The sequence below is a fragment of the Pseudogymnoascus verrucosus genome, assembly GCF_001662655.1.
Source record: "Pseudogymnoascus verrucosus strain UAMH 10579 unplaced genomic scaffold scaffold_39, whole genome shotgun sequence".
NCBI classification, from domain to species: Eukaryota; Fungi; Ascomycota; class Leotiomycetes; order Thelebolales; family Thelebolaceae; genus Pseudogymnoascus; species Pseudogymnoascus verrucosus.
The window spans coordinates 84,821-111,420 of NW_017263690.1; the positions used below are offsets into that span (position 1 = coordinate 84,821).

At 48.9% G+C, this 26,600-nt stretch overlaps 10 protein-coding genes across 10 annotated transcripts; 6 read left to right on the forward strand and 4 right to left on the reverse strand.

The window, feature by feature from the left end:
* The first annotated feature begins 84 nt into the window (after window positions 1-84).
* Window positions 85-1,315, forward strand: VE01_07703 (uncharacterized protein). Its single transcript, XM_018277136.2, has one exon. The coding sequence runs from the start codon at window positions 193-195 to the stop codon at window positions 1,078-1,080; it is 888 nt and encodes a 295-aa protein (XP_018128059.1). The 5' UTR covers window positions 85-192; the 3' UTR covers window positions 1,081-1,315.
* Window positions 1,292-2,949, forward strand: VE01_07704 (uncharacterized protein). Its single transcript, XM_018277137.2, has 2 exons — window positions 1,292-1,800; window positions 1,853-2,949. The coding sequence occupies exons 1-2, from the start codon at window positions 1,466-1,468 to the stop codon at window positions 2,850-2,852; spliced, it is 1,335 nt and encodes a 444-aa protein (XP_018128066.2). The 5' UTR covers window positions 1,292-1,465; the 3' UTR covers window positions 2,853-2,949.
* A 719-nt stretch (window positions 2,950-3,668) lies between these two features.
* On the reverse strand, window positions 3,669-5,798 carry VE01_07705 (uncharacterized protein; the record flags this gene model as incomplete). Its single annotated transcript, XM_018277138.1, has 2 exons — window positions 3,669-5,308; window positions 5,372-5,798. 2 exons carry the CDS (start codon window positions 5,796-5,798, stop codon window positions 3,669-3,671), a joined length of 2,067 nt encoding a protein of 688 aa, XP_018128065.1.
* A 388-nt stretch (window positions 5,799-6,186) lies between these two features.
* VE01_07706 (uncharacterized protein) lies at window positions 6,187-8,143 on the forward strand. The gene is made up of 3 exons (XM_018277139.2): window positions 6,187-6,555; window positions 6,620-7,776; window positions 7,861-8,143. Exons 1-3 carry the CDS (start codon window positions 6,465-6,467, stop codon window positions 8,110-8,112), a joined length of 1,500 nt encoding a protein of 499 aa, XP_018128064.1. The 5' UTR covers window positions 6,187-6,464; the 3' UTR covers window positions 8,113-8,143.
* A 682-nt stretch (window positions 8,144-8,825) lies between these two features.
* On the forward strand, window positions 8,826-9,971 carry VE01_07707 (uncharacterized protein; the record flags this gene model as incomplete). Its single annotated transcript, XM_018277140.1, has 1 exon — window positions 8,826-9,971. The coding sequence occupies one exon, from the start codon at window positions 8,826-8,828 to the stop codon at window positions 9,969-9,971; it is 1,146 nt and encodes a 381-aa protein (XP_018128063.1).
* A 7-nt stretch (window positions 9,972-9,978) lies between these two features.
* VE01_07708 (uncharacterized protein) lies at window positions 9,979-12,949 on the reverse strand. The gene has a single exon (XM_018277141.2). The coding sequence runs from the start codon at window positions 12,653-12,655 to the stop codon at window positions 10,343-10,345; it is 2,313 nt and encodes a 770-aa protein (XP_018128058.1). The 5' UTR covers window positions 12,656-12,949; the 3' UTR covers window positions 9,979-10,342.
* On the forward strand, window positions 12,948-16,920 carry QNS1 (glutamine-dependent NAD(+) synthetase). Its single transcript, XM_059463904.1, has 26 exons — window positions 12,948-13,066; window positions 13,124-13,256; window positions 13,319-13,434; window positions 13,533-13,577; window positions 13,640-13,699; window positions 13,785-13,849; window positions 13,903-13,930; window positions 13,985-14,041; window positions 14,095-14,263; window positions 14,320-14,340; window positions 14,387-14,572; window positions 14,630-14,745; window positions 14,801-14,820; window positions 14,874-14,938; window positions 15,014-15,162; window positions 15,233-15,330; window positions 15,399-15,506; window positions 15,589-15,613; window positions 15,674-15,795; window positions 15,856-15,879; window positions 15,938-16,091; window positions 16,157-16,174; window positions 16,225-16,274; window positions 16,326-16,434; window positions 16,497-16,578; window positions 16,667-16,920. Exons 1-26 carry the CDS (start codon window positions 13,037-13,039, stop codon window positions 16,777-16,779), a joined length of 2,163 nt encoding a protein of 720 aa, XP_059319493.1. The 5' UTR covers window positions 12,948-13,036; the 3' UTR covers window positions 16,780-16,920.
* Window positions 16,921-17,224: 304 nt separating this feature from the next.
* On the forward strand, window positions 17,225-19,369 carry VE01_07710 (uncharacterized protein). The gene is made up of 2 exons (XM_018277143.2): window positions 17,225-17,396; window positions 17,509-19,369. The coding sequence occupies exons 1-2, from the start codon at window positions 17,244-17,246 to the stop codon at window positions 19,024-19,026; spliced, it is 1,671 nt and encodes a 556-aa protein (XP_018128121.2). The 5' UTR covers window positions 17,225-17,243; the 3' UTR covers window positions 19,027-19,369.
* A 1,093-nt stretch (window positions 19,370-20,462) lies between these two features.
* VE01_07711 (uncharacterized protein) lies at window positions 20,463-22,856 on the reverse strand. Its single transcript, XM_018277144.2, has 4 exons — window positions 22,621-22,856; window positions 21,707-22,560; window positions 21,572-21,650; window positions 20,463-21,524 (listed from the first exon to the last, which is right to left on the reverse strand). Exons 1-4 carry the CDS (start codon window positions 22,777-22,779, stop codon window positions 20,535-20,537), a joined length of 2,082 nt encoding a protein of 693 aa, XP_018128122.2. The 5' UTR covers window positions 22,780-22,856; the 3' UTR covers window positions 20,463-20,534.
* A 1,086-nt stretch (window positions 22,857-23,942) lies between these two features.
* Window positions 23,943-26,432, reverse strand: VE01_07712 (uncharacterized protein). The gene is made up of 3 exons (XM_018277145.2): window positions 26,005-26,432; window positions 24,775-25,940; window positions 23,943-24,722 (listed from the first exon to the last, which is right to left on the reverse strand). The coding sequence occupies exons 1-3, from the start codon at window positions 26,120-26,122 to the stop codon at window positions 24,396-24,398; spliced, it is 1,611 nt and encodes a 536-aa protein (XP_018128123.1). The 5' UTR covers window positions 26,123-26,432; the 3' UTR covers window positions 23,943-24,395.
* Between the last annotated feature and the right edge of the window lie 168 nt (window positions 26,433-26,600).

The window sequence follows — 26,600 nt, forward strand, 5'->3', positions numbered from 1 at the left end:
TAGCCTGATTCGTTGACAGGGGAGTACGTGGAAAGGGTGGCTCATCTCGTGCATTGAGCAAGCGGCTAGGCCTCCATCTCTGTATCTCCTCCCCATTCAATCGAAAGTTCAAGTCCACACCTCGCAACCCATATCTAACCTCTATTTTACGACCTCATCTTTAACATTTACGTGTACATATCTGTATTTAGTATGGCGAGCGCTAAGAAAACATACTTCCTCGTCCCAAAATGGGACTTCCCACCAGAAGCCTTACGCCTTGGAAACCTCATCGCCGACCCCGCAGAGCCTCACCGTCCCCTCAATGCTACCCCGCCGCTCCGGACACCCCCCACTACCTCACCAGATGAGCAGGCCACAAGCCCACCACTCATCGGAATCGACAGCCCGATCTATGAAACGACCAAAACTTCCTACACCAAAATCGCCTCAGTAACCAAAAAGAAATCCCTCTCCCTCATCGCCCAGATCAGCCTCATCACTGGAATCGGCGGCAACACTTCCCTCTCCTCGGCTAGAAACGAAGACCTCTCATACAGCTTCCGCAGCATGCACTCTGAATGGTTCGTCCCGTCCAGTAGCTTCATCTCCGCTGCTGTCGCGCAGCCAAAAGTCGCTGGGTTCATTTCTATGCTGTCATCGAGGCGGCCGATTTACATGATTACGGGACTCAAGCATATTACTGGAGTCGTCGCATCAAGCCACTCGGGGAAAGAGCGGAGCGGAGGCGGCGGCGTGAGCGCCGATGCCACGGCGTTAGGCGTGCCGCTATCCGTGGGCATTAATGCAGAGAGAGGGGTGGGGACGGGAGAGACCGTCGAGTGGGAGTGTGAGGGGCCTATTGTGTTTGTGTATCAGCTTGAAAAGTTGACAAGGAGGAACGATGAGTGGAATGGGAAGGAGTATAGTACTAAGGGGGCTTTTATGGGTGTTGAAGAGGCGGCGAAGGAGGATGAGTGGGTGGTGGAGGGCGATAATGGGATTTTGGAGGGCTTGGATGAGGAGGATTTAGAGATTAGGGGTGGTGGATGGGATGATTTAGAAGAAGAGGAGTGCGTGTTGGTTGTTCCTAGGGTGTGAATATATCGTTGTTTAGATGTGAATAAGCAACGAGCTTTGGGATGGTCTGGCTCTCGCACGCCATCGTCTCCACCACGTACGTTTACCCCCACCACGAACTCAACTGTAGCACTGTGTATCCCTCACCCACTGTTTATCCACTCCAACTAGCCTTAAAAGATGGATTACGTGCTTAAATCCGCGGGGGTATGGAGGGGTAACTTTCTTGATCTTATCTCAAGATATGTAGAGTACACTCCCTTTCATATATTTTTTCTTATTTACGATTTTGTTGTTCCTTTCAGTTCTGTTATCCCACATCAGACTTGCATTTACAGTACTTCCTCTGACGACTTTTTGCATTACGAGCGTCGCATTAGACTTATATTTGAGAATTTATTAAGTGATGCTGGTTGCAAAAAGAGGGTTTGGCCTTGAGACCTCAGCCGCCATGTCTACCACGACTTCGACAACCACCACATCTACTTCTCCCTCCACAAAGCGCCATCATCACGAGCATGATGACGTGGTGGATACACCGCGAAAGAGGAGACAGACAATTCAAAAGGAGGCAAATGTGGAAAGTTTCCAGGTTACGCACCAGGAAGTCCTGCTCCTCCATGGTGTGAAGCAGCCATATACACATACTACCAAGTATGAGATCCCACAAATAAAAACCGACACAGAGATGTTGGTGAAAGTTAATGTCATTGGACTGAACCCGATTGACTGGAAAGCATCGTAAGTGCTTTTTCCCACGCAGAAATACAGTTCAACTGCTAATATCACGCAGGGACTTTGGTTGGGGACTCCCAGCCTTACCATGTATCTCTGGGCGCGACCTGGCCGGCACAGTTGTCAAGACGCCAAAGCGAGAATCCCGCTTTAAAGTGGGAGACAAGGTCATCGCCGTCTCAACCGACTACCGCGATAACCGCAAGTCCGCATACCAAGAATACGCCATCGCCTCCGAACACAACGTCTGCCGTCTTCCCCCCTCAATCTCCGCCCTAGATGCTGCGCCTGTAGGAGTCGCCTATGTGGCCGCGGCACTCATGTTGGGTGTGTGCATCGGGCTCGATTTCTCACACGTAAATGGACCAGATCTATATACCATTTCGAGGAAGCTGGACCCCGAAAGCGTGCCAAAGGATATCAAAGACGAGGTCTTCAACAGCAACATAACGCCTGCCTTGCGGCCGAAGAAAGGAGACTGGCTAGCTATCTGGGGTGGTAGTAGCGCGACTGGGTGCATCGCACTGCAATTAGCCAAACTCGCTGGGCTGCGCGTCGTGTGCATCCTCGACGTCGCGCGGAACGGGGCACGCATGCTGAAACTGGGCGCGGATCTTCTCATCGATCGCTTGGATACGGAACGTGCGGTTGAGATTGTACGAAGCGTCACGGGGGGTCAACTTACTTGGGGAATCGATACACGTGGGAAGGAGAGCGCGGGACTGCTCGCGAGGGCGATGGCCTCACCTTCTGACGCCAAAGCAGAGGGTGATAATGACAAGGGCAAGGCATTGGGACACCTCGTCGCCCTCACGGGCCGTCCGTCCTCACCAACCCCAGGCATCCAGTACCACACGCTCCCTATCAAACTATTCCACGAGGCAGCGCCTGTGGGCGAGGCACTAATGGTGTGGCTGGAAAGACTATTTGAAGAAGGGAAGCTCCATCCGCCGCCAATTGAGGTTGCCACAGGCGGGTTGCAAGGGGTGAATGGTGCGCTGGACCGGCTGAGAGAGGGGGCGGCTGGGGGAGAGAGGATTGTTGTGCCATTAACTTGAGTGGGGTAGATGAATTCATGACACGAAAATGGAGTCCCGCATTAGATTTGGGGCATATACGACTTGGCATACTTAGCATATTCATAAAATATAGACGGTACATAACCATGATGAGCCGTGAAGAAACCTATTTTCGATAGTTGTTTACTTGGGTGATACTGTTCCGACTTGATAGCTGCAGTAGGGTTCCACCGATATCGGAATATAGTTAATGCGACCCAAGACCCCGCTACCCGCTAATCAGGAGCCTCCAGCTTTCCACGGGTCCGTGCCTTACCTGCCTTAGGCCTGCATTTGCCCTTTAAGGGACGGCCTTAGCGGCCTTAGCGGCCTTTGGCTCATTGTGGGGTCGAATGGCAACATCGACGGCGAATGCCTCTTAATATCAAGCAAATCCCTTTAACGCGATATCAAGCAAACACCGAGAGGATTGATCTGCCGGTGCCGGAATCAAGAAATCTCTGCGTGGGGGATGATGATTGTATCACAGAGTGTTACGACGACTTGCCGTTACGTTTAGGATAAGAAAACTTGGAAGCTAGCTGGCCAAGTAAGTGATGCATGTGCGGTTGTTATCACATGGGAGAATGGGCTGTCGACGGCATTCGTAGCCGGTACTAATCGAGGTGGGAGTCATTCTATTCCTCAAAATAACTAAGTTATGTTTTTTCATGAAATATCATATGAGAATTATACAATAGAGGTAGGTCTGAATTCTATTCATCAAGTGTCATATGATAATCACAAACAAATCCCGTTCATCAAATGTTATATGAGAACCACAAACAGCCTTCATTTCTATTATCTCCATGACGTTTAAATATCTGCCCCCTTTACACCACCGTTCTCCGCCTCTCCACTCGTAGAGCTAGTCTCCGAGCCCCCCCTTTCGCTCTTCCCCCCCGAGTTCCCCTTCCTCAGCTTCCCCTCCCGCACCGCTGTCCAAATTAAGCCCAACTGCTGCCGTCCGTCAACTATCGGGTAAAAGCCCGCTACGAGCAGCGTGCCCCACACCCAGATGATAGCCACAACCACCCAGGCCGTGAAGAAGGATTTGCTGAAAATGTACTTCGAAGCGTACATGGGAAGCGGCCACAACACCCAGTGCCCCAGGAAGGTAGCTGCAGAGAAGAGTGCAGCGATGTACGCCCAGCGGCGCATGACTGCTTGGGAAACTGGCTCGTCTAGTTTTTCAACTTCGGTAGATGAGGATGAGGATGTGTTGGTGGTGGATGGGGTAGCTGCGAACGCGAGCTTTTCCTTCTTGAAATCCTCCCAGTCGTAGTTCTGTGGTTTGAAGACGGTAATGATGAGGGTGTAGGGTAGCGGACTGAACGCAGACGCGACAGTGCCATAGACACAGGGAAGAGCGAAACCAGTCGTTTCGATCGTGACGGCGCCGTAGAGTGCGTATGCGCTTCCGAGCCACACACCAATTCCAGTAAGCATTCCCAGGATCGGAGATACGATGACAGCAGCGCGGGACTGGTGCTTCCAGAGGAGCGTAAACACGGTGGGGAAGATACCGGGACAGGTGATCACACCGAGCATATACAGAGTCCATCCTAGATTCACACCGACATAGAACAGCAGCGTACTGAATGCCGCGGCAACGACTCCGAAAAACACAACGCCATAGTGGCTCCAGCGGATGACATCTGCATCTGTAGCCTGCGGCCGGAAATATGTGCGATAGATGTCGAAGCTGATAATCGAGCTCACGGCAATGACCTGCGCAGACAGCGTAGATGTGACGGCCATGAACGTCGCGAGGAGAATTGCAGCTGCGCCGCCTTTGCCTGCAATCGCCATTGCGGCGTATGGCAGGACGAGGCCATTTCCGACCTCAGTGGATGTCATACGGCGCGGGTATGTTGGGAAGGCGGGGTTGTTCTCAAGGCCGAGAGCGACGCTTGACATCAGTGTGCCTAGGCACCAGGGAATTGCGAAGTACATGATGCCGCCGAGGACATAACCTGGTACTGTTGCTTTGGGGGATGCAGCGAAGGCTTTGACGAAGAATGAGGTGTCCATGATAACCAAGCCAAAGTTGGCGCATAGATGCAAGATACCAAACAGCAAACCATCCTTCGAAGTCATGGTGAGATATGTGCTTCCATGGTTTCCTGTTGGGGGATGGCGCAGCGCAGCGGAGACGACAAGATCGTAGAGCCCTCCTATTGAACCGATCTCGGGAATAGTGAAGGCCTTAACGGTAAAGAAGCAAATGATGATCAGGATGGCAAAGGTATGAATATAGTCGGTAAGGAATGTAGCTTTGATGCCACCCACGAAGGTGTACAGGACGACGCCGACGGGGACAAGGAAGGTCGCAGCGATGGTGTGTATTCCTGTCAAGGCGTTGATCGCAGCAGAAGCACCGAGAAGCATATTGGCGACTGCAAATAGATTGTTCAGGAGACAGAGAAACATGAAGACAATATGAGCAACGGTTCCTGTATCGTGTTAGTATATTCCTCTCTACATATGTTTTTAAAGGGGAGAAAGATAAGACGCACCATAACGTATCCTCACAATCTCCAACAGAGTATGCGCCTCTGGAATCCTCATCTTGCATACCATTCCCAGCAAGGCAAAGAATACAATCATTGGACTACATCCAGCGGCAAACCAGAAAGGCCCTGAAATCCCATAAGAGTATCCTACCAAGCTGGACCCAAGTATAGCAGTACTCCAAAGCCAGGATGAGATAACAGCAGAAGCCGTTAATCCTGTGCCCACGCTGCGATTTGCGGTAATGAACATCTCAGTCTTAGTATTGTCTTCATTGACAGTCTTTTTGAGGAGTTTGGTGACGAAGATCATGCCAATGGCGAAGACCAGGCCGATGACAACGACGACGACATATCCGACCGCCTGGGAGAGAGGAGGAGGGACTTGAAAATAAACATCTTCACCAACGGAGGCTGGAGCTGAGGAAACCATCTTGGAGGGAGTGTTGGAATACTTCAGATGCTGGTTTCTCACATCTGAGGGACACGGAAATTCTTATATTGCATAGTAGGAAAATATGATACTTGGATTAATGATGTGATTATCTCGCACACGTGCTGAATTGACCCCGCCCGTTCCAAAATGAACCTAGCCAACTCCTTACTTCAGGAGAGGATTATCACCCTGTCTGACGCGGACAAAAATAATTCAATAAAATCGTTCTGTCCTGATATCACGCAATTGCGATTGTCCAGGAACTCGGTACATGCCATCCATGCACGGGCTGTCGATTCTAAAAATCGGAGCAGCACGGAAGTGGAGACACCACCACGCTTATGGAGAGCACATCACCTCGCGACAAATGATGCAATATGACCATCAACTATATCGGAGCTCTACTGAACTATGGAAAAACAGGGGTGACCCCGACAATTAGTATGATGCGGGGAGAGGGAGCTCATCGCAAGTGGGGGTAGGGATTGACCTAAAGATCTTGCAACTTTTAATATAGCGTGGCCGAGCGCCCTGATTCATGACATGAGTGAAGGAGGAGTATAAGAACAAATATACCCCATTATAGACGATCTTCTAAAGTCAAAAAAGTCAATCATACCCATCAAATCAGCTCTCTTTCGCGCAAAACAAATTGTGGAAAAGATGACTACAACGAACGGGACGTCAAAGGCGGAGGGTGCTCAACCCCCAGCGGGCAAGAAGCTTCTTATTCTCAATGCCTTCGTAATGATGTGTAAGATACTCTACTCATCTTGATCCGCGCATGAATGAAGCTGAACATATATCCCCAATTGCAGGCAGTGGACATCAATCCCCAGGATTATGGCGTCACCCGAAAGATCAATCGCACCGATTCAATGAGCTCGAATACTGGCAAGACCTCGCAAAGCTGCTCGAGAAAGGTAAATTCCACGGCATGTTCATTGCGGATGTCCTTGGGGGATACGATGTGTATAAGGGCCCTCAAAACCTCGAGCCAGTGAAGGTATCGGGCGCACAATGGCCAATCAATGAGCCATTGCAGGTTGTGCCGGCCATGGCGGGTGTCACGAAGAATCTTGGGTTCGGAGTCACCATCGCGACAACATACGAGCAGCCATACCATCTAGCAAGGCGGATATCGACAGCAGATCACCTTACAAAAGGCCGTTTAGCGTGGAACATTGTGACGGGCTATCTCGATTCCGCAGCGAGGAACCTGGGACATACATCACAGCCAAACCATGCCGACCGTTATGCCGCAGCGGATGAATACATCGAGGTCATATACAAACTCTTAGAGTCGTCATGGAGAGACGATGCCGTGGTCCTTGATGCGAAGCGAGGAGTATACACAGAACCCAGCCGTGTCCGGAAGATTGACCACGTTGGCAAGTTTTATAACGTCCCAGGACCGCATATCTGCCAGCCCAGCCCACAGAGAACCCCAGTATTATGCCAGGCAGGCACCTCAAAGTCCGGGCAAGCATTTGCCTCGAAGAATGCCGAGGTGGTTTTTGTTGCCGGCCACAGCCCGTCGGTCATCAAGAAGAACGTGGCTGCAATTAGAGAGCAAGCGGCGGAAAATGGGAGAGATCCTCAGAACGTCAAGTTCTTGACTATGCTATGCCCAATTCTTGGGAGGACGCAAGAAGAAGCCGAGGCTAAGTACGAAGAATACACGAACCTCGCATCTGTGGATGGCGCACTTGCGCTTTTCGGAGGGTGGACAGGAATCGACCTTGACACATATGATGACGACCAAGAGCTCCGTCATGTCGAGAGCAATGCAATTAGATCCGCCGTTGAAGGATGGTCAAAGTCATTACCAGGAGTTGCGAAATGGACGAAGCATACTGTGGCAAAGCACATCGGGGTTGGTGGCTTGGGAGCAACTGTCGTGGGAACACCAGAAAAGGTAGCAGACGAGCTTGAACGCTGGGTCGCTGAGGCCGATGTTGATGGCTTCAATATTGTAAGTTCTCACCGCATCTATTTATCTTCATGCCTTTTTATGCTCGTTGAATTTTGGCCGGGGTAGAGATTCTAACTTTGGCAGGCATATTCCATAACACCCGGCAGCTTTGAAGATGTTATCGAGCTGCTGCTTCCGGAATTAAAAAAGCGTGGTATCTTCCATGAAGATTATGAGGTTGATGGTGGCACATACCGCGAGAATCTCTACAAGAGGCCAGGCCAGTCTGGTCTGCTGCCCGATCACCCAGCGGCACACTATAGATGGCGTGTCCCCGAGGAAGATTCCCAAGCGAATAACAAGCGTAAGCGTGAAGATAATGATACGAAGCCATAGTCAACAAATGAAATGAAGATCTTAGCCTTTCCCACAAAAAAACATTGGTGAATATTAATGCGCAGTCTGAAGCAGAGGCTGATAGACTGACCGCTAGACCTGTCTAGGTCTTCATATCTTACTTTATATGTGGCCATTCGATATATACCAACCCCCAACCCCTATTATCCATAAACATATCAGCCGTATCCCTCTCTCCCGTTATCACCAAGTACCCCTCAAACTAGTCCTCTAAAATTACAGTTATATAGTTGGCAGTCTCCTCCATTTGATGCAAGTGGACGGAATATTCGTGTCCGTCAGTTGTGCCGAAATGCAACCCCGCATGATAATGTATGAGCTAACGAAACAGGCAGGTTTTAAACTCTATTAGCCGCGATGAGTTTAACAGAAACGTAGATTTGCCAAGAATTGCAGCTGCAACTTTCAGCAGTGATCCGACGTATATTTAATCAGTGTTAGATCCGTAGGAGTTAGAAGGCGAATGTTAGATTGCAAGAAAACTACAACCACCAATGCAACTTAACCAATTAAGTTTATATATATTTTGACTTCCTTTTGGCCGATTGATCTTATTGCATCCTGGCTATCATAAACAGGGGATATAATGCTTAACATAAATAAGAACTTATCTCCTAACTCAACATCTTTGAGAATGGTGCATTGCTGTCAAATTAGAACGAAGAAGCATTATCACCAAGTACGCTTTTACAATGCTATTTTATAAGCCTCTGAATATATGCTCTGGGCTTTTGCTACTTTGTAGTAATGTGGATGCCCAACAGGCATCGAATGCAAAGTTGCCGGATCCATTCCACTTCGTCGATGGTAGTGCCGTCACATCTAAGAGCCAGTGGGATACCCGTCGAGAGGAAATCAACCAGCTCTATCAAAATGACGAAGCCGGAACCTTTCCACCAAAGCCATCGACCTTCTCTGCAACTTTCGCGTCAAACATTCTCACTATCACTTGCTCTGAAGGAGGCAAACCAATTAGTTTCACAGCATCAATCAAATATCCATCATCAGGACAAGTTCCTTACCCCGCTATCATTGGCTATGGCGGGGGTTCCATCCCAGCACCTGCAGGAGTTGCAATGATCAACTACAACAACCTTGACCTAGCTGCTGATGCCACCACTCGCGGTGGCGGAAAATTTTACACTCTCTACGGCACAAGCACCACTGCAGGCGCCGAGGCTGCATGGGCATGGGGCGCCAGCCGAATCCTCGACGCCCTCGAGATAACCCCAGGCGCACGTATCAACCCAGAGCGAGTCGGAATAACAGGCTGCTCCCGCTACGGCAAAGGAGCCTTCATGGCCGGCGCCCTCGAGCCACGCTATGCCCTCACTATCCCACAGGAATCCGGCGTCTCGGGCTCTGGCTGTTGGCGCCTCGCCGCAGACCTGAATAAGAATGGGCAGAGCGTCGAGGCGGCCGGGAATCTCGCCATGCCCAACACCAACTGGCTTTGCCCGGCCTTCGACACGTTTGCCAAGGCTATCAATACTCTGCCCTTCGACCACCACATGATTGCTGGTATGATTGCACCTCGCGGCCTCTACGTTATTGACAATCTGGACTACGTGTGGCTCGGCCCGGAGAGCAATTTCGGCTGTATGACCGCTGCGCAGGAAATCTACAAGAGCTTAGGTGCCACATCCTCTATGGGTTATTCGGCGATTGGAGGGCACGCACACTGCGCCTTCGACTCACGCCAGCAGTCGGAGCTTACTGCCTTCGTGAACCGATTCTTGCTCGACAAGGACGTGGATACCACGGTAATTAACAATGGTGGGGGGTTCACGTTTGATAAGTCGAAATGGATTAACTGGACTACTCCGACATTGACGTGATTTTGCCTCTGGGTTTGTAGAACGAGATTCATAGCCTTGCTATGTATGACTGGTCGAGACAGCTTTGTTGATATCCATACCATTAGTACTTATTTATAATGCTTCACACCCAAGCAAGACTTTCCTCCGCCGCCCCTGCACAACTGTTTTACTAGTAAATACAATGCCAATCCCATATTTCGACCCCGCCCATATCAAAACCCATTCCTCATTGACAACGTCACATCATAACCTTTACCAGCATACCTGCCACCATAAAAACTAGATGGCCTGCCACTATAACCACCGGGTCTACCACCCAACGCCGCAAGTCAAAATAATACAACCCCACCACCCATAACCCCCACTGTAAATAATACACCGCTGACTACTCACCATGCGTACCCATCCCCCGCACCACCCTCATTCGTCCCATCCCAATCTTCATCCCCTTCCGGCTCGCTGTCCAGGAAATCCTCCTCTCGAAACTGCTTCTCCGTCGGCCTCAGATTATCAATCTTGAAGTCAACAACCTCGCACATGCCTTGAACCACCTCCCGCTTCGGTTTCTCTTTCTCTTTCTCTTTCTCCTTACCGCCGTCGCCGCCCCTCCTTCGGTGCACCAGCGGCGCGTCATCTGAATCGGACGCATCACTCGTGAGAGATGGGAGACGCGACGAGGGACTCAGCGCTTTGGGTCCGTGGAAGCCGGCGGTGCTGCGGAGGGCGGCGAGCTCGCGCGCGGCATGGCGAGATTTAGGACTTAGTGCAGGTGATTGCCCTGGAGGTGGCGTGACTTCAGGTTCAGAGGAGGATTCTCTGTAGCTCAGCCGTTCAAGGACTCGGCGGCGTTTTGGAGGAGGATTGGCCGAGCGTAGAGTTCGCCTCTTGGGTTCTTCATCCTCGTCAAATATTGTCGTCAACCTGGGTTTTCGGGTTAATCGAGACATGGGAAGGTCATCGTCGCTTAAATCTATGACTTGGGGTCCGGGTTTTGGTGGTTCTGCCAATTGCTTCTTATGTGCTGCATACGCGCCCATTGACCTGAGATGTGGATTCGGCGGTGTTGGCTTCCGTTTGAAAACACGTTCAAATGCCTTCTGCCACCTGTCGCGGAACCCTCCGCGGTCTCGCCAGCTGATGGTATCCAATATAGCCTTGATCACCAGCGTACGAAGGTGAGGAAGCGTCCCGGCACTATCAAGCAAGCTGCGGAAAAAGACCTCGGCGGCATCGACATCCCATTTACGTAGTTGGATCAGTTCAAGCGTCTGGAGCGTCGTTGGCCATGTAGGCACCTCGTCCTCGCGCAGTAACTGGTCGAAGAATGGCTCCGAATCTTTGAAGGTCGCGTGGAGATTGTAGTATGTGAGGTTCATTTGCAAGCTGACGAGGTTCGGACATGCGCTTCCTAATATGGTAAGAAACGATATGCTCAGTGACTGGTTGTGATTGAGAGTCAGAGTCCGAAGCTGTCTCCCATGCGTCACCAGAAATTCGGCCAGATCATCCGATGATAGCTCGCTGCAGGCAATAATGTCCAGATGTTTTAGGTTGTTTGGAAGGCCAAGAAGTAGCTCGTGATTGAGCAGAGAGCTTGCTTCAAAAATGACATGTTCTAGGTTGGGAAGATGTGAAATTGCTTCGGCGAGTAGCTTCACGTGCTCTGGCGCCACGAATTCTGCAGTGATCTTCTTTGGGCGAACTGGAGCTTGGTAGTTGATGAATGCGACCTTGCGCAATCCCTTGAAACAAGGCGTCTGGTGCAGCTCTATGATTCTTCTCAAATCGTTCTCCGGGTTGGGGTGTTTGCTGACCATCCGCGAGCTCCAACGCCAGCTTTGAAGGCGAGTCGGAACGCCATCTACGTTCTTGGACAATGCCTCAAAGAGTTGGGGTGGATAGCTCCATTTTATCGTCTCATCCAACTCCCGATATGGAGTGAAGTCTTTTTGATGGTATAATTCAAGGTCGACAAGACGCGGGGCGTGGAAAACAAGCCCATACAGGTCCAGAACCCCAGACCCAGTCAGCGTATAAGCTGCTGTTTGAAGAACCTCGACTTGTAGTTTCTCGACTTTCGAACGATAATTGTACACCATATTTGATTGGTCGGATTTCAACAAGTCGCAGAGGGTGTGAGCTCGATCCATCGGTGTCAAACAAGGCGAGCGATACAGGATGGTAAGGGCGGGCTCTGAGAACGAACGACATAACTTAGAGGTCTGAAATAGCCATTGCCAATTAGCCGTCTGGTTGAAAGTGCGTTCATCTACAAGCGGATAAGACGCATAGTAGAAGATCTGAAGAAGTATTTGGTATGGTAGCGTCTGCCATGGTGGCATGACGCCGGCGCTGTATCGATCGACGTCAACCACGGGCTTCGGCATTGGTATAGTCTTCTTTATGGTCGAGGTTCGGGAGGCAGGCTGTAGACGACGCTTCCTGGGAGAGTGTTCGTACAATATTTGTTCGTCCGAGTCTGACCCGTCCCGCGCTGCCCGTTGACGGCGGGGTCTCGCAGATGCCGCATTTGACGAGGTTTTGGCACGCTTTGGCGCCCGAGAAGGTTCGTAGTCAGCTTTTTCATCTACCTCATCGGCGCTGTCCGATGAAGATTCGCGATAGCTAATGCGGTGTCCAGCGTGCCTCGAGGAGCTTGTCGATGCGGCGGATCGAGGCTGCCGCCTAGCCCTCTGCGCCATGGCGAGTTGCGTCTGCCCTCTGGGCTTGGGCTTGGGTTTGGGTTTGGGCAAAATGGAGTGGATATCTTTGATTCAAGCCTCAAGCCTCGATCATCTTGGAAACGTGGAGATTAGCGAACTACCATGCGAAGTGGCAAAGTTATTCGGGTGGTGGTGATGGGCGATAAATGTCTAGAGAATGCGTCACGGAGATTTGGGGCGCAAGTGCGATAAGATAAGATCGTTGATCTTATCTTATCGCCTTGGTCTGTTCGTCGTGGTAATCGAAACCACGACGAATAACAGTGACTGTCACCTGACAATCCTCATATACATGACGCCGTAGGGAGTCATAGACGACGGACTGCATCACAATTCGGACAAATCCCAGAAAGAGGCAAGATGGGCCACCTTATCACCGTTGCGACATGTGTATGCTCCTCTCCCTGTTTCCCCTCGTTGAAGGTCTCAGCTCACAACTATATGTAGAGTTTGAACCAGTGGGCTCTCGACTTTCAGGGCAACCTGCAAAGAATTATCGAAAGCATCAAGAAGGCGAAGCTGGCTGGGAGCAAGCTCAGAGTGGGCCCGGAGTTGGAAATCTGCGGATATGGGTGCTTAGGTATGTGTTATTCTTCTGCATATGCACCCTGGATAGGAAACCAATTAACGGCTGCCGCTTAGATCACTTCCTCGAGGATGACACGATATTGCATTCATGGGAATGCCTGTCGGAGATCATTGAGCACCCTGACTGCCAAAATATTCTCTTGGATGTTGGTATGCCGGTGAAGCACAAGGTATTCGCATTCAATCCTCTAATGATGCCCTACGCTTTCTTGGGTTCCTAGTAGGGCAAGGCTCTCATTTCGAAATTACTAACTATCCGGTTCTCTAGTCTGTTAGATACAATTGCCGGATTATCATTTACAATAAGAAAATTGTATGCAACTTCTCCCTGCTTTGAAACAGTGACAAGACTCGTACTGACTCTGTTTGCCTCAGCTGCTCATTCGGCCGAAGTTGTCGTTGGCTAATGATGGAAACTACTATGAGATGAGATACGTATGTTGCGTTTCCTGCCCCCAGTTTTATATGAGACCGACGGACACAAATACCCGAGGAAAACCATGCTGACTCCATATTCTAGTTTACGCCGTGGAAGGGGGTTCGAGTCGTGGAGGACCATTACTTGCCTCGCTCTATCACCAAGATGTAAAATTCCCTTCCATTTCTGATGAATCTACGCTGACTATATGTTCGTTTAGAATGGGCCAGAAGACGGCGCCAATCGGGGTAGGGGATCTAACAGTAGACATGAAATGGCATGAGATTGGCTAACCTGTGTAGGACGCTCTTATTTCTACTTTAGATTCTGCTCTAGGATGCGAGACATGTGAAGAGCTGGTAGGTATCCACATATGTCCATCCTGCAGGGCGTGATGTTGATTTTTCTGTAGTTTACGCCCCAAGCGCCTCATATTGCCATGGGATTAGATGGATGCGAAATCTATACCAACTCCTCCGGAAGCCATCACGAATTACGCAAGCTTCACACGAGGGTTGAGCTAATCGTCTCAGCAACTTTGAAAAGTGGTGGCATATATCTGTATGCCAACCAACAAGGATGTATGCTCTGCACACTTCTATATCCTATTCCATTTAACGCTGACACATAATCACAGGTGACGGAGACAGGTTGTACTGTAAGTACGCCCGAATTATGAGTTGATCTATACTCATAATATTTAGATGATGGCTGCGCCCTTATTGTTGTCAATGGGAAGGTCCTTGCTCAAGGCAGCCAATTCTCCCTGAACGACGTGGAAGTTATCACTGCTACTATTGACTTGGAGGAGGTTAGATCGTACCGCGAACATAAAAGCCGAGCCATGCAAACTCGAGACCAACCAAAGTATGAACGTATCGAAGTGGAGAGTAAGCTATTTCTATTTCCCATGGGCGATATAGTAGAGGTGCTAACGTAGCATTTAGTGTCCCTGTCTAGTGAAGTCGATGAGATTGACCTTTTGCTGCACCCATCACCTGCTCGAGCCGTTGTGTACAATACTCCCGAAGAAGAAATCGCATATGGCCCCGCGTGTTACCTGGTAAGTCTTTGCCACTACCTGATCTGATACCTTGACTGAATTGAGACACCTTTAGTTCGATTATCTCCGTAGATCGTAAGTCCACCCAGGATTCTAGATTGCCCATTTACTGACTATTGGCATTGTAGAAAACAAGCCGGGTTTTTTTTGCCGCTTAGTGGTGGAATCGACTCCTGTGCGACTGCTGTTATCGGTATGTGATATTTGAATTCGTTTCATCCAGCGGTCAAACCATCTAAAAAGTACAAAGCTAACTACTATGGTGCAGTCCATTCTATGACACGTTTGATACTCAGAGCAATTCAGCTGCAAGAGAACCCCCAGGTTCTTATTGATCTTCACCGCATCTGTGGTGAAAGCGAAGGGAGCACCTGGGAACCCAAGAGTCCACAGGAAATCGCCAATCGGATTTTTTGTGTATGAATCCCAGAGCTGACACTCTCCACCATCACTTTTCACAGCAGCTGCAGCAGCTAATATACCGCAGACCGCCTATATGGGCATGGAGAAGAACAGTTCCCCAGAGACTCGCAAGAGAGCTGCAGATCTGGCAGCAATTATCGGTGCGAATCACTTGGACTTCGAGTGCGTCCCCTATTCCTAGACCCCGTTTCTGGCAACAAATTTGTGGTATGCTAATTTGAGTCCTACAGCATTGATCCCGTGTTTGACGCACAAGTTAAGCTTCTCACCTCGACCACTGGATTTGAGCCAAAGTTTAAGATGTATGGCGGCACAAAAGTGTCAAATCTTGCCTTGCAGTATGTCGTCCACTCTATGTTCTCGACCTCAATCGAAAATAAGAAATTCCTTACTATTACATATATCTAACTCACTTCCCAGAAATATACAGGCTCGCCTGAGAATGGTACGCGAATGCTCCCCTCGCCGGTCATCCAAGAACTTCACTCTGACACTGGGATTATAGGTCAACGCATACACTCTGGCTCAACTTCTTCCCCAGATCAACGGCCGCCGTGAAGGAGCTCCTGGAAGTTTGTTGGTGCTGGGAAGCGCTAACGTGGACGAACAAATTCGTGGGTATTATACGTAAGCATACCATCTTGTCCGGAGCTTTATAACCAAACGATGCTAACAACAGCTTCAAAGGAAATACGATTGCTCATCAGCAGAGTAAGCTATCCTCCAATCCTGTTTAACCTATAGTTTCTCTAACTGAAGTGTGCTTCAGCATCAATCCCATCGGCGGCATATCCAAAACGGATCTGAAAAGCTTCATTCATTGGGCTTCCCAGAAAGACAACTTTGGAATTGGCCTCCTCCAGCAATTCTTGGATGCGCCGCCCACAGCTGAGCTTGAACCTTTGACCGAGGACTATGTCCAGGTACGTGACCACATGACCATTATTGCAGTTTGTAACGTAGGGTTGATACTGACAATGCGCTTTAGGAGGATGAGGCAGATATGGCAAGGATTTTCACGTCACTCTGAACGAGGTGTATTCTAACGATAAACAGGGCATGACTTACAATGAATTGAGCGTGTACGGCCGCATGCGAAAGATTGAGTATGCCATTACCCCACTCTTTGACACTTCATGACAGCTAACACTGTGAAGCAAACTCGGAGTCTATGGCATGTGGGAGAAGCTGCTTCACGTTTGGGGTGACAAGCTTTCCCCTCAGCAGATATACGAGAAAGTGCGGTTCTTTTCGTGGAATTATGCGGTACGTACAAACCATTCCAATTGCCGTTTTGAATGAGCAGGAACTAACTTGGCCGTCCACAGATCAACCGCCACAAGATGACAACCGTGACACCAGCGTATCATATGGAGGCCTATGGAGTTGATGATAACCGGTTTGATATGAGTACGTGTTGTCTTGAGATATATCCCAGGAGAAATAACCCCGAACCCCTCTCGGAAGAAGTAATTGCTAACTCTCTCCTCTCGGACAGGACCGTTCTTGTACCCTTCCTTTGAGTGGGCTTACAGGAAGATTGAGCGCAGTATCAAGCAGATGGGCGCAGCAGGTACGAGGGCTGCTGCGACTGAGGACAAGGACAATTGATACGGTAACATATAAGTTGTAGTCATGTTCTTGGACAATGGCGTGGAAGAGTTTATTGTGAATATCTAAAGACAGACTTCCCCAGGATATAGCTTTATAGACCATTAATGCTCATCGGCGCCATTATGAAAATAGACCAGCTTATAACAATATCCCAGCTCGCACGCATGCTGTAATCAGTAGTTGATGTGAACTTCGACAACGTTAACTTCTGCGGGAATCAGTGTCGATGTCCTTGTTTTCTTTGGGAATTTCCATACAGAAGCTTACACCAGCACGCCTCTCCATAATTTCTAACTGTAACCCCGCATTTGCTGGTAGCTGTCGACCGGGGGGGGGATAAAAGTTCTAGCGAACTCAAGGCACTTAGTCAGCTTGGATTCGTGATAGAGATGTAGACAAACAACCCCAGACTTCGGAGCCTAATGCACTTCTCCTGTCTGCCATTTTAGATACACAACAAGATGAAGCTGAAACTACAATCCCTGTTGCTCCGCGTGAAGTCGCACCACGACCCGCCTCTGTCGCGGCAAGAATCGATAGAAGATCGAAGCAGAACTATACGAAAGAATGTTTCAAGCTCAACTTTGGCCTCAGTGGAGACTAGTTCATTCAAGGTAGCTAAAACAGCTTTTATGAATTCTCATTCTAGTTTGAACTTCATGCATAATATCTAACTCATATTATCTCACTCGGCTTTGTGTTTTATAGCTAATGTAATCGAAATAGGGCCTAGATGGACTCCCTCAGGCCATTATACTCCATATTATTACTCATTTATCAATAATTGACATATTCTCACTCAAAATGGCTGGGAGCAACTCTATCCTTACAGCTATCCACAAACCCCCACGTCTTTCACTCGTGAATTACCTCGAAGAGATTGAGTTATTTCGGCGTCAGGATATGCCAGACAAGACGCTACTGGATATCGCGGCGCTTATGGGCTACGATGCTCTTGTAACCGTGCTGTTAAAACGAAAACCACTGCCATCGATCGACTCGATGTTATCTGCCATGGTCCACGCGTCTGCCCACGGTAACAACTCTGTCGTCAAGTTTTTTATAGGGTCAAAAACGAAAATTCTAGATCCTCAGTTTACTTTCCGGCATAAAAGCCCCATCGCAGAAGCCGCCAAAAATGGCAATAGGTCTACCGTGAAGCTGTTACTTGCGTTGGGTGTCAGCCTTGAAAAGTCACAGTGGTGCTCGGAGAGAATTGCTCTGATTGAAGCGGCGGAGCATGGATATGAAGACATAGTCAAACTACTTCTCACACAGAGACTAACAGACTCTGAATCTTGGGAGTATAACTCCGTTGCTCTGCGTCTCGCTGCAAAAGCAGGTTACTATGGCATTGTCGAGGAGCTTCTGGAAAATATAGGGAAAAATGATCTCGACCACGTAGCAGTGAAAAGACGTGCAGTATCCATCATAGATTCACAGGACGAAGAGGGACGAACGACATTACATCATGGCGTTATGAATGGGCACGCAAAAATCGTCTCCCTTTTACTCAATTCCGGGGCCAACCTCGAAGTGCAGAGTGCCAGGGAGCATTTCGCACCTTCAAGCACTATATACAATGCGCCGGTATGGAGTTATAGCGAAAACTGGACAGCACTTCACTTTGCAGCAGCATATGGCAAAGCTGACATTGCCATGATATTGCTTCAACATGGGGCAAATATTGACGCCGTGGACTCGCATGGCCAAACTTCCCTGCACCTTGCATCGACGAAAGGAACAGTAGAAACAGTCCGTGTTCTCTTAGACTACTATCCCAAGCTGGAGGCAATAGATAATGTTGGTGCAAGAGCTTCACACAAAGCTGCCGCAAGTGGCCACTTAGACATTGTTCGTCTCCTTATCGATCAAGATTGCAGAATCAATGCTATCACTTCACGTTTTGAGACCCTTTTGCACCTAGCGGTCAAAAATCAGCACACAGAGGTAGCTGCTTTCTTGATCGCCCATGGCCTCGATATAGATGCCGAAGACTCCAGCAGAAGGACCCCCTTACACCTGTCAGCGTTGAACGGTGACTTACCTACTACCGAACTGCTTCTATCGTCGAACGCTTATTTGCAAACTAAAGACATTGGAGGCAAAACACCGCTTCATTATGCGGCTCGGTACTCATCGAGGGTATATGATTTGTTATTGAGCCACGGAGCCAACCCCGACACAAAAGACCGACAGGGTGACACCCCTCAGTACGTGCTTGACCATGGTCCATATATGTAGTTATCCATCGTCTATTGCCGCCTCTCTCACTACGAATTCTTGTCGACCTCCTGTGTTGGAGAGCCGACAAGCCAAGTGTCGTCACACATACCGCACTACGAACAACTCGAATCCCCGCCTACTTCCAACAAGCTTTAACAGACGACTTGGAAATTGTCAGCGTGGCAATGGTTTTACATTGTCGTTGTAATTATCAGCCTTGGGGAAGAGCTGTGGTAGAGATGCCACTATTGTCTCCGAGTTGTCTCCATTGCAGATGACTAAGCGTAACCTACCAAGCCGAGGCCCGATCCAGATATCCATTGTTGCCCCTCATTCGACATGACTTGTACCAGTAAAGATCACATTGAATTCTAAAGAAAATAAATCTTCAAAATGCCAGTCTGCACTGTTCTTCTTCTCTCTCTCGCAGTGCCAATACCCCAATTCCTCTCCGCCGTTTCATCGTCCTCCACCACCCCACTAACGATAGGAAGGGTCGTGCGCTGGATCATCCTGCCAAATTCGACTTCCACAGATAAACTACTCGCACAAAATATACATTGGGACCTGCTTCTCACCCTCCCTAATTCCGATCCTCTTCCTTCGGATCTGCAGAGATTGGTTCAGCACCAATGGATTGTCCATGCCGGAGTGTATGCACCCTGACCCCTGCGTCGAACCCTGAGAACCGCTTTGCGACTCATATTATGCCACTGAATAGGATTGCAGACTAATCAAACCCCACAGTCCCTCTCGCCTTCTCCAAAACTTTGAGGCCAAGAATGCCCAATTACTCAGCCCCAAAGCAGGCGACGTGCCAGAGTTAACTGGCTCGTTAACCAAGCCGCGCACTGCAAGTTCCTCCCAGAACCTCGAGCTGAGCCCTGAGCTAAACGACTGGATTTTCAAATTCGGAAATCAGGAAGGGAAAGGTGCTGTATCAATGCTCAATCTACTCGCTTTCGAGGAGGGAAAGAAGGAGGAGTATCTGAAGTACGGCGCTGAATTCGCGAAGTCGGTAGGCTCGCGGAGGGGCGGGACTGCAAAGATCGTCGGGACTGTGGTGCGTCAGGACGGTGACGGTGGAGAGGGATGGGATGAGGTCGCTCTGGCACACTATCCGAGCATTTGGCATTTTGCGGATATGCTGGCCAGCGAGGATTACCAGATTGTTAACCAGAAGTATAGGGTGGGGAGCTTGAGAGATACGTTTATTTTGTGCACCACTGAGATTGGGATTGAGACGGAAGCAGATAAGAATCATGCGAAACTGTAGTTTGGCATCGTAGAAGGACTTCCCAGTTCTCCGAGAACCTCCTCCTACATACAGTGTAAACAACGAGGATAGTTCAAATTTAGCACCAAGAGTGTAAAATCATAAAATGTCCAGTAATAAAACAAATAAAATTAGCCCATACGTCGAAGACATCATAATATTTCATTAGATCACTAAACTCCATTGTAAACCAAGATGACCACCACAACACGTAGATAACAAACCTACCCATACCAGTGCAGTGTTTTATTCACTTTCCAGTCTCGGACTTCTGACTGCTCAGCTTATTCATACCCCACGACGCAGATGGGCTTGGTGGCCCGGACATGGCACCAGCCGTAGAGTTGTTTCTAGTATGGGCTACTTTCTCGGCAATTTTCTGGTTCCATTCTTCTTCGTGTACCAATCTCATCTTTATAACTTCTTCCCTTTCCGATATCCCCGCCTGAACTATATCTGAATCCTGCGGAAGGCCAAGACTGTCATGTATGAGTGTAACTTCTGCATTTAGAACTTGCTGCTGGTCTTTGCCAGGCCAACTACCAGGGGGTGCCAGACCCACTTTCTGACCCTGAATCCGCTTCGTAGCAGTGATGATTGGAAACAGGGTAAAAACTCCAGCTGCATTTCGCCTCATTGGACCTACTACTTGACTGCTATTGTCAACATAAAAGGGGGCATAATCAAGGGTTGCGATCTTCCAGTCATGTTTGTTTCCTTGATTAAGTTTTGGATTGACAGTGAATGTCCGTTCGTCGGCTTGAGCAGAAGTCCAGACTGAGATTGCTTGTTTAGTGATCTGTAGAAGGTCGGCTTTGAACTGAAGCAAATCTAACGGGTCTAGTAACGGGCCAAGAACAGATAGAACGAGCTCCATAAGTTTGTCTTCCCTGCTCTGGATGGCATGTGCCACGCTCAATGGTTGGGACGGACTGTGTTGTGTCTGTGTATGAGCATTGGATATGGATTTAAGTGCACGCATCGTGACTGCTCTCCAGACATCTGCTGAACGACTAGTACCAACTGCGGCTCCTACATCCTGAAGAAGCTTAGACAATTTCGAATCATCCGTCGTTATATCGGAAGAAAATGGCTGCCAAACTGTACCATGTACAGCGTCTGCAATTACCCGCTGGGAATGGGCAATTCTAAGCTGCCTCGAAGTTTCGGTATTTGAGAAAGGGACATCGGAAAATGTTACGTCAGCGACAGGAATTTCACTAGGCAAAGTTGCAACCTCCTTTACATTTGTTAGTTAGAACTACAGAACGATAAAGATCAAAATACCTCTTTATTTAAGTCTCTAGATAGATATCGGACGGCGATATTCTGTATTGCGCCTGAGATATTAAGGAATTCGCTTTGGCTATTCCATTGTGAGTTGCTATTGCCTTGCAAAGTGTCAGTTTGGGTTTAACTTACTAGTATTCGAGAGGTTCGCTGCTCAACGAAAATTCTTCCTGTAGATTCTTCAACTCTCCCTCAAGTCCTTCTATGTCCTGCTTGTACACTTCCTTTAGCCTTTTCTCATCTTCATATTTCTGAACCTCTTTTTTCGACTGAAATCGCAGCTTGTCAATCTGCGCCTTGAGTTTACCAATCGTCTCAAGGTCCTTTTCAGTTTTTGTTTTCAAATTTCCGAGTTCTTCCTCTTGGTCTTTCTTCCGCTTTTCTATGTCATTTTCTAGAGCTTTCCTTTGGGCACTGAACTTCTTATCTTGTTCTTCCTCTCGCCGCGATATCGTTTTGGTAACTTCGTCTTTCAATTTCGACTCTTGTTCCTTCAACCCCTCAGCTGCTGCTTTCTTTTGCCGTTCAAATTCTACTTTCTCTTGTTCTAGCCTCCTCCCTTCTGCTAAATTGGCCTCGATATCATCTGCGGCAGCTTTTTCTTTATAAGCAGCTCTCTCATCTAGGACATCCAAGGCAGTCCGTAGATTTGCAATTATTATGTCTTTGTTCTCGACTTCCTTCCTTAGGCTCTCATATTTCTCTCGAAACTCCGGAATCTGAGTAATATCGTCTGCATGTTGGATACACGACGCAGTTATAGCTCCAATGGCCTTCTGAATATTTGACAACTGCTCAGACGCCCCGCGAAGCTCTTGAGCTAGAGGGCTTAGGTCTGTCTCCGGCTGGGAAACTGAAGGAGCATTGCTTGACTCGCGGTTGGTGCTGTTATTAGACTGGCTACCGCTTTGTCCGTTGGTCCTCGGTAGCTCATTGTCCGTGGTTGATGTGGTTCGCTTTCCACGTTGTTTATTTTGCGAAGGAGACTATGATAAATGATAATTAGATAAAATTCTCAACAGACTTCAGATTTTTGAATTTCATACCATTCTTGCAATTGTGTCGTCTTGTTGGCTGTGAGTTCTACCAATTCCGATAGAGTTGGTCAGATTCCGTTTTAGACTACCAATTCTAGACGTCAATGGGGCGTTTCTGCGGGTTTTTTCTGTTCTAAGCGCCCTGGCTGGATCTTGACTCCGTGACATAAGGCGATAACTGATAGCTAAGAAGTTACGAGCTTGTTTGGTAATTGCAAGCGCGCATTCTCAGCAAGTAAATTTCAAGAGAATAAAGCTTCACAAGCAATGGCTCATTTGACGTTTTAGTTTGATGACAGAACAGAACCATCTGATATAGAACGAGGCTGTATGTGATCTCTTCGTGGAAGTGGGCCCTAATAAAGCCTTGGCTACCCCCATTCAATTTTCATCCATAATAAATCAAGGCTTGCAGGTTTTAGAACGTGCCTTTATGTCACTGGTTGAGCCATAATCTCTGAGTAATTCGATGTCGTATTGCATTGCAGCGGCGACATAAGACGGCTCAGTTGCCAACTGTTGCATCTTCGCCGATGAAAAGCACCCCGAACAGTGAGAATGTTGGACCAAAAAGATATTCGAGGGTGTACCATTAGGGAAATCTATTGGATTCTCGTCGCACCATCACTGAGAGGTTCGGTGTGGGGGCGCGTCTGCCTAGACGCGCAAGTCTGATGGTTCAATAGCTATGGGGACGCATGCCAACCATGCAGTTGGGATTTAGTCCTACGTGTCACCGCATCAATGGCAAGGCTCGAATGATCTAAGCATTAGGGCAGCAAAATGTATCCAGTAGAGCAGTCTGCTGCAAGAGTCGCATGTTCGGATGTCCAGAACAGGCGGCGTGCTCATGCATGTGAATGCGGGTATCCCGGCGGCCCGCATTCTACCAATTGATGTGGTGCGGAACGACCCTTATTCGTCGAAGATACACCCCAAACTGTGTAGCCCTGTCTGAACATTACCGAGGAGATGTTGTTAGTTCATCTGTACGAACCCCCTCATTTTCATATCCCATTCGCTAATATCTGCATGCGTCCGCCACAACTATCGTAGCTACATATTATATATCTGTAGCACATGCAGTTATATCCTAATGAAGCCAAGGACCGTATACAGCACATTGCTTCTCACCGAGCCTCGTCTGTCTCCTTCAGCTACCAACATATGAAAGCTTCCATCCCAGTCTCATCTGGATGCACACAGGCATGACACAATAATCCTAAGGGACAATGAAACACAAATACAATAGTTTAAAGCCAATGAGGGAATTGCCGATGCTGTAACTGTAGAACTAAGCAGATGGACATGCACTGTCTTATATGTTTCTACATGATTGCAATTAATACGTTCTAACAAGTCAAATATATTTCTGCGACGAAAAGTCTGGGGTATTTCGCGAGATTAGTCTAGAGTGCCTATATGGATGAAGTGCCTCGCTCTGTTCGAGTTCAAGCTGCCGACTAACAATTACTAGCCACGGCACGCAAGTAGTATAGGCCAGAGCAAAGCACCTAATAGAGGACCGTGATTGTATACTGTGTTATAACCAACTGCTCCTCCATGATTCCACGCGCAGCTTTTTGGCTCCATGCAGATTTTCACTGTTAGATTGTCGTGCAAAGTGACCCTCCGTAGACAATGCCACCTTACTAGTAAAGCTTTCCAACCTAGAAACTCCAGGAAGTAAAACAATCCCCCAAGAGCCTCTTATCAATACTAGGCACCTTCTAGTACCATTGATAAACATACTCCCAGCATCAGCATCAGCACCACCTCGACTCCTACCCCACCCTCGTAATAGAATCCCCAGCAAACTTAATTGTCCCATTCTCCCTCCCAACGACTGTGCTCCTCCCACTTGACGGAGCCGTATCATCCCTGGAAGCAGGGATCACAGTCCCGCGATTTAGTACGGCATCCTGTGGCGCAGAGATCTCGCCCGAGTGGGTCCGCTCTCTACGGTTACGGTTTCGGCGACGGAGCTGGAAGGAGCGCGGCTCCTCGATATCTTCGATCTCGGACTCGCGCGTGGAGTCGAGGGCTTGGGAGATGGTACGGGGGAGGTAAAAGCCTAGCTTTCCAAGCGGGATGCTGATTCCGTGGACGACCTAAAGGTCTTAATGAGGATGATAAGGGGTAGGAGGGTTGAGGGAAACTTACGATGCTGCAAATTACAAGGAACCAGACGACGACATTTAACGTTTCTGCAAGCGATTCGGCGTCTGGTCTCTCGGCATCGCCAGTAGATAGCTCACGTAGAAATTCCCGTCCGATGTAGAGGTAAAATATGGCCGAGACGCCGATGGGTCCGAAGAAGCCGACGAACACTGCCTGTCGCTTCTCATCAATCTGATGGATGAATTTGTGCATGGCGAAGACGATTGGGAGGCGTCTGAAAGCCAAGATCAATAATCCAAGGAAGACTAGGCGGTAGAGGGGAATGACGTTATTGTTCAGGAACAACTCCCAGGGGCATGTGGCCCCGTACCACAGGAATACCGACAAGTTGAGAAGCATGTCGATTGTAGGCTGCAGCGAGTCATCCAGAGTCTCTAGACGGAACCAATCGTCCCACGTGAAAGCATTTCCAGCAATAAAGCACGCAAGGACGTCGTCACTCCCAATCATTCCGCAAGTGCCGAGAATGAACAGAGCAAGCGCGATGGCAAAGACAAGGAAGCTTTCGCGGTCGACAAACCTCCGCTCCTCTGCCCAGTGAAGCAGCTGGTTTGCAGTCCAGCCGACAACAGCGCCGTATACGACACTAAGAATGATCGTGTAGGCCCAGGTCTCGTAAAACCATAGTCCCATCGCCTTTCCTGCACCACCTGTCTGGCCGAGGCCGCCCTCACCAGTATATTTGATTAGATATAGGGCGAGAAATAAGAACGGGTACCCAAGTCCATCATTCGCTCCAGACTCGGCGATAATAATCTTCTGCAGCTCCTTCGGCACATTCTTGTCCGCAAACTTGCCCTTGACGATGGAATTCGACAACACGGGGTCGGTCGGCGTGACACAGGCGCCCACCGCCAATGCGTGCAGAAATGGCAAGTTGGGCACCATGGCCCATATCAGCAGACTACTGCACATCCACATAGTAGCCATAATAGGCCCGAGCAAAAGCGAGAGCGGTTTCCATTCTCGCTTCAGATACCGGCTGGGGAGCTGGACGCCAGCGAGGACGAGTTGGACGCCAAGGACGAGGCGTGAGAAGGCGAGCGTAATCTGCTCGAGGGCAATTTTATCGCCATTGGCGTATTCTAGTGGCCTAACGAAGTTGGTGGCAGGGGGAGAGAAGACAACTCCTGCGAGAAGGGATATCACTGAAACGGGGGGTCGTTAGTGGGGGTGCTGTGCTGCGTGACATCATTCGCTGGGCTGGCTTACAGGCTTCGGAGAGATAGAATTTCTCCTTGAACAGGTACGAGACAAGCCCGAAGAGCGTGATGAAGCCGCCAAGAACGGAGCATACAACATTGAAGTTTGTAACGGCGAGTGTAGGCATGCCGGAGCGAGATGTGCGGGGGGAACGAAGCTTATCGTGTTTCTGATCAGCGCAACCCCGAGGAATTGGCAGAGAGCAGCAAAAGGTGAAATATATGTCAAAACATAGGGCAATAATAAAGGAAGATAAATTTTATCTATGAGGGTTATTTCTTTGGTCAAGGGAGAATGATTTGCTGTGTGAAGTTGAGACGAAAAAGAAACTCGATTGGCGGCTGAGGCATCAAAAATCTTAGCGCCAAGGCTCTAAGGGACCATCGTCATTGTTTATTGTTGCTTGTTTGGGCAGGAACACGTGGGGGAAGGGAAGGAGCTCCCCACATGTGCCCAGGAAACCGTTCAACCCCCAACTTTCTTCATAATTATCTCCTACTCCAAGTCTAATAGAATAGATTTATGGGTTTCTTAGTACCGGCGGCATTATAGACTATTATATTGGAAATTAGATGAAAGCCGTTTCGAGGAGGCTGTATCAAGCG

Excerpts from the sequence above, each read along its gene's own strand:
- VE01_07706 (XM_018277139.2), top strand. The coding sequence starts at position 6,465 with ATGACTACAACGAACGGGACGTCAAAGGCGGAGGGTGCTCAACCCCCA. Across the intron at positions 6,556-6,619 it reads CAATGCCTTCGTAATGATGT|GCAGTGGACATCAATCCCCA; the intron begins GTAAGATACTCT and ends CCCCAATTGCAG. Across the intron at positions 7,777-7,860 it reads ATGTTGATGGCTTCAATATT|GCATATTCCATAACACCCGG; the intron begins GTAAGTTCTCAC and ends TAACTTTGGCAG.
- VE01_07704 (XM_018277137.2), top strand. The coding sequence starts at position 1,466 with ATGCTGGTTGCAAAAAGAGGGTTTGGCCTTGAGACCTCAGCCGCCATG. Across the intron at positions 1,801-1,852 it reads CCGATTGACTGGAAAGCATC|GGACTTTGGTTGGGGACTCC; the intron begins GTAAGTGCTTTT and ends AATATCACGCAG.
- VE01_07703 (XM_018277136.2), top strand. The coding sequence starts at position 193 with ATGGCGAGCGCTAAGAAAACATACTTCCTCGTCCCAAAATGGGACTTC.
- VE01_07711 (XM_018277144.2), bottom strand. The coding sequence starts at position 22,779 with ATGTCACGGAGTCAAGATCCAGCCAGGGCGCTTAGAACAGAAAAAACC. Across the intron at positions 21,651-21,706 it reads AGCGAACCTCTCGAATACTA|CCAAAGCGAATTCCTTAATA; the intron begins GTAAGTTAAACC and ends ACAATGGAATAG. Across the intron at positions 21,525-21,571 it reads CTAGAGACTTAAATAAAGAG|GAGGTTGCAACTTTGCCTAG; the intron begins GTATTTTGATCT and ends ACAAATGTAAAG.
- QNS1 (XM_059463904.1), top strand. The coding sequence starts at position 13,037 with ATGGGCCACCTTATCACCGTTGCGACATGT. Across the intron at positions 13,435-13,532 it reads GTATGCCGGTGAAGCACAAG|TCTGTTAGATACAATTGCCG; the intron begins GTATTCGCATTC and ends CCGGTTCTCTAG. Across the intron at positions 13,700-13,784 it reads ACTACTATGAGATGAGATAC|TTTACGCCGTGGAAGGGGGT; the intron begins GTATGTTGCGTT and ends TCCATATTCTAG.
- VE01_07708 (XM_018277141.2), bottom strand. The coding sequence starts at position 12,655 with ATGGCGCAGAGGGCTAGGCGGCAGCCTCGATCCGCCGCATCGACAAGC.
- VE01_07712 (XM_018277145.2), bottom strand. The coding sequence starts at position 26,122 with ATGCCTACACTCGCCGTTACAAACTTCAATGTTGTATGCTCCGTTCTT. Across the intron at positions 25,941-26,004 it reads ATTCTATCTCTCCGAAGCCT|TGATATCCCTTCTCGCAGGA; the intron begins GTAAGCCAGCCC and ends CCCCCGTTTCAG. Across the intron at positions 24,723-24,774 it reads TCCTTGTAATTTGCAGCATC|GTCGTCCACGGAATCAGCAT; the intron begins GTAAGTTTCCCT and ends TAAGACCTTTAG.
- VE01_07710 (XM_018277143.2), top strand. The coding sequence starts at position 17,244 with ATGAAGCTGAAACTACAATCCCTGTTGCTCCGCGTGAAGTCGCACCAC. Across the intron at positions 17,397-17,508 it reads TGGAGACTAGTTCATTCAAG|GGCCTAGATGGACTCCCTCA; the intron begins GTAGCTAAAACA and ends TAATCGAAATAG.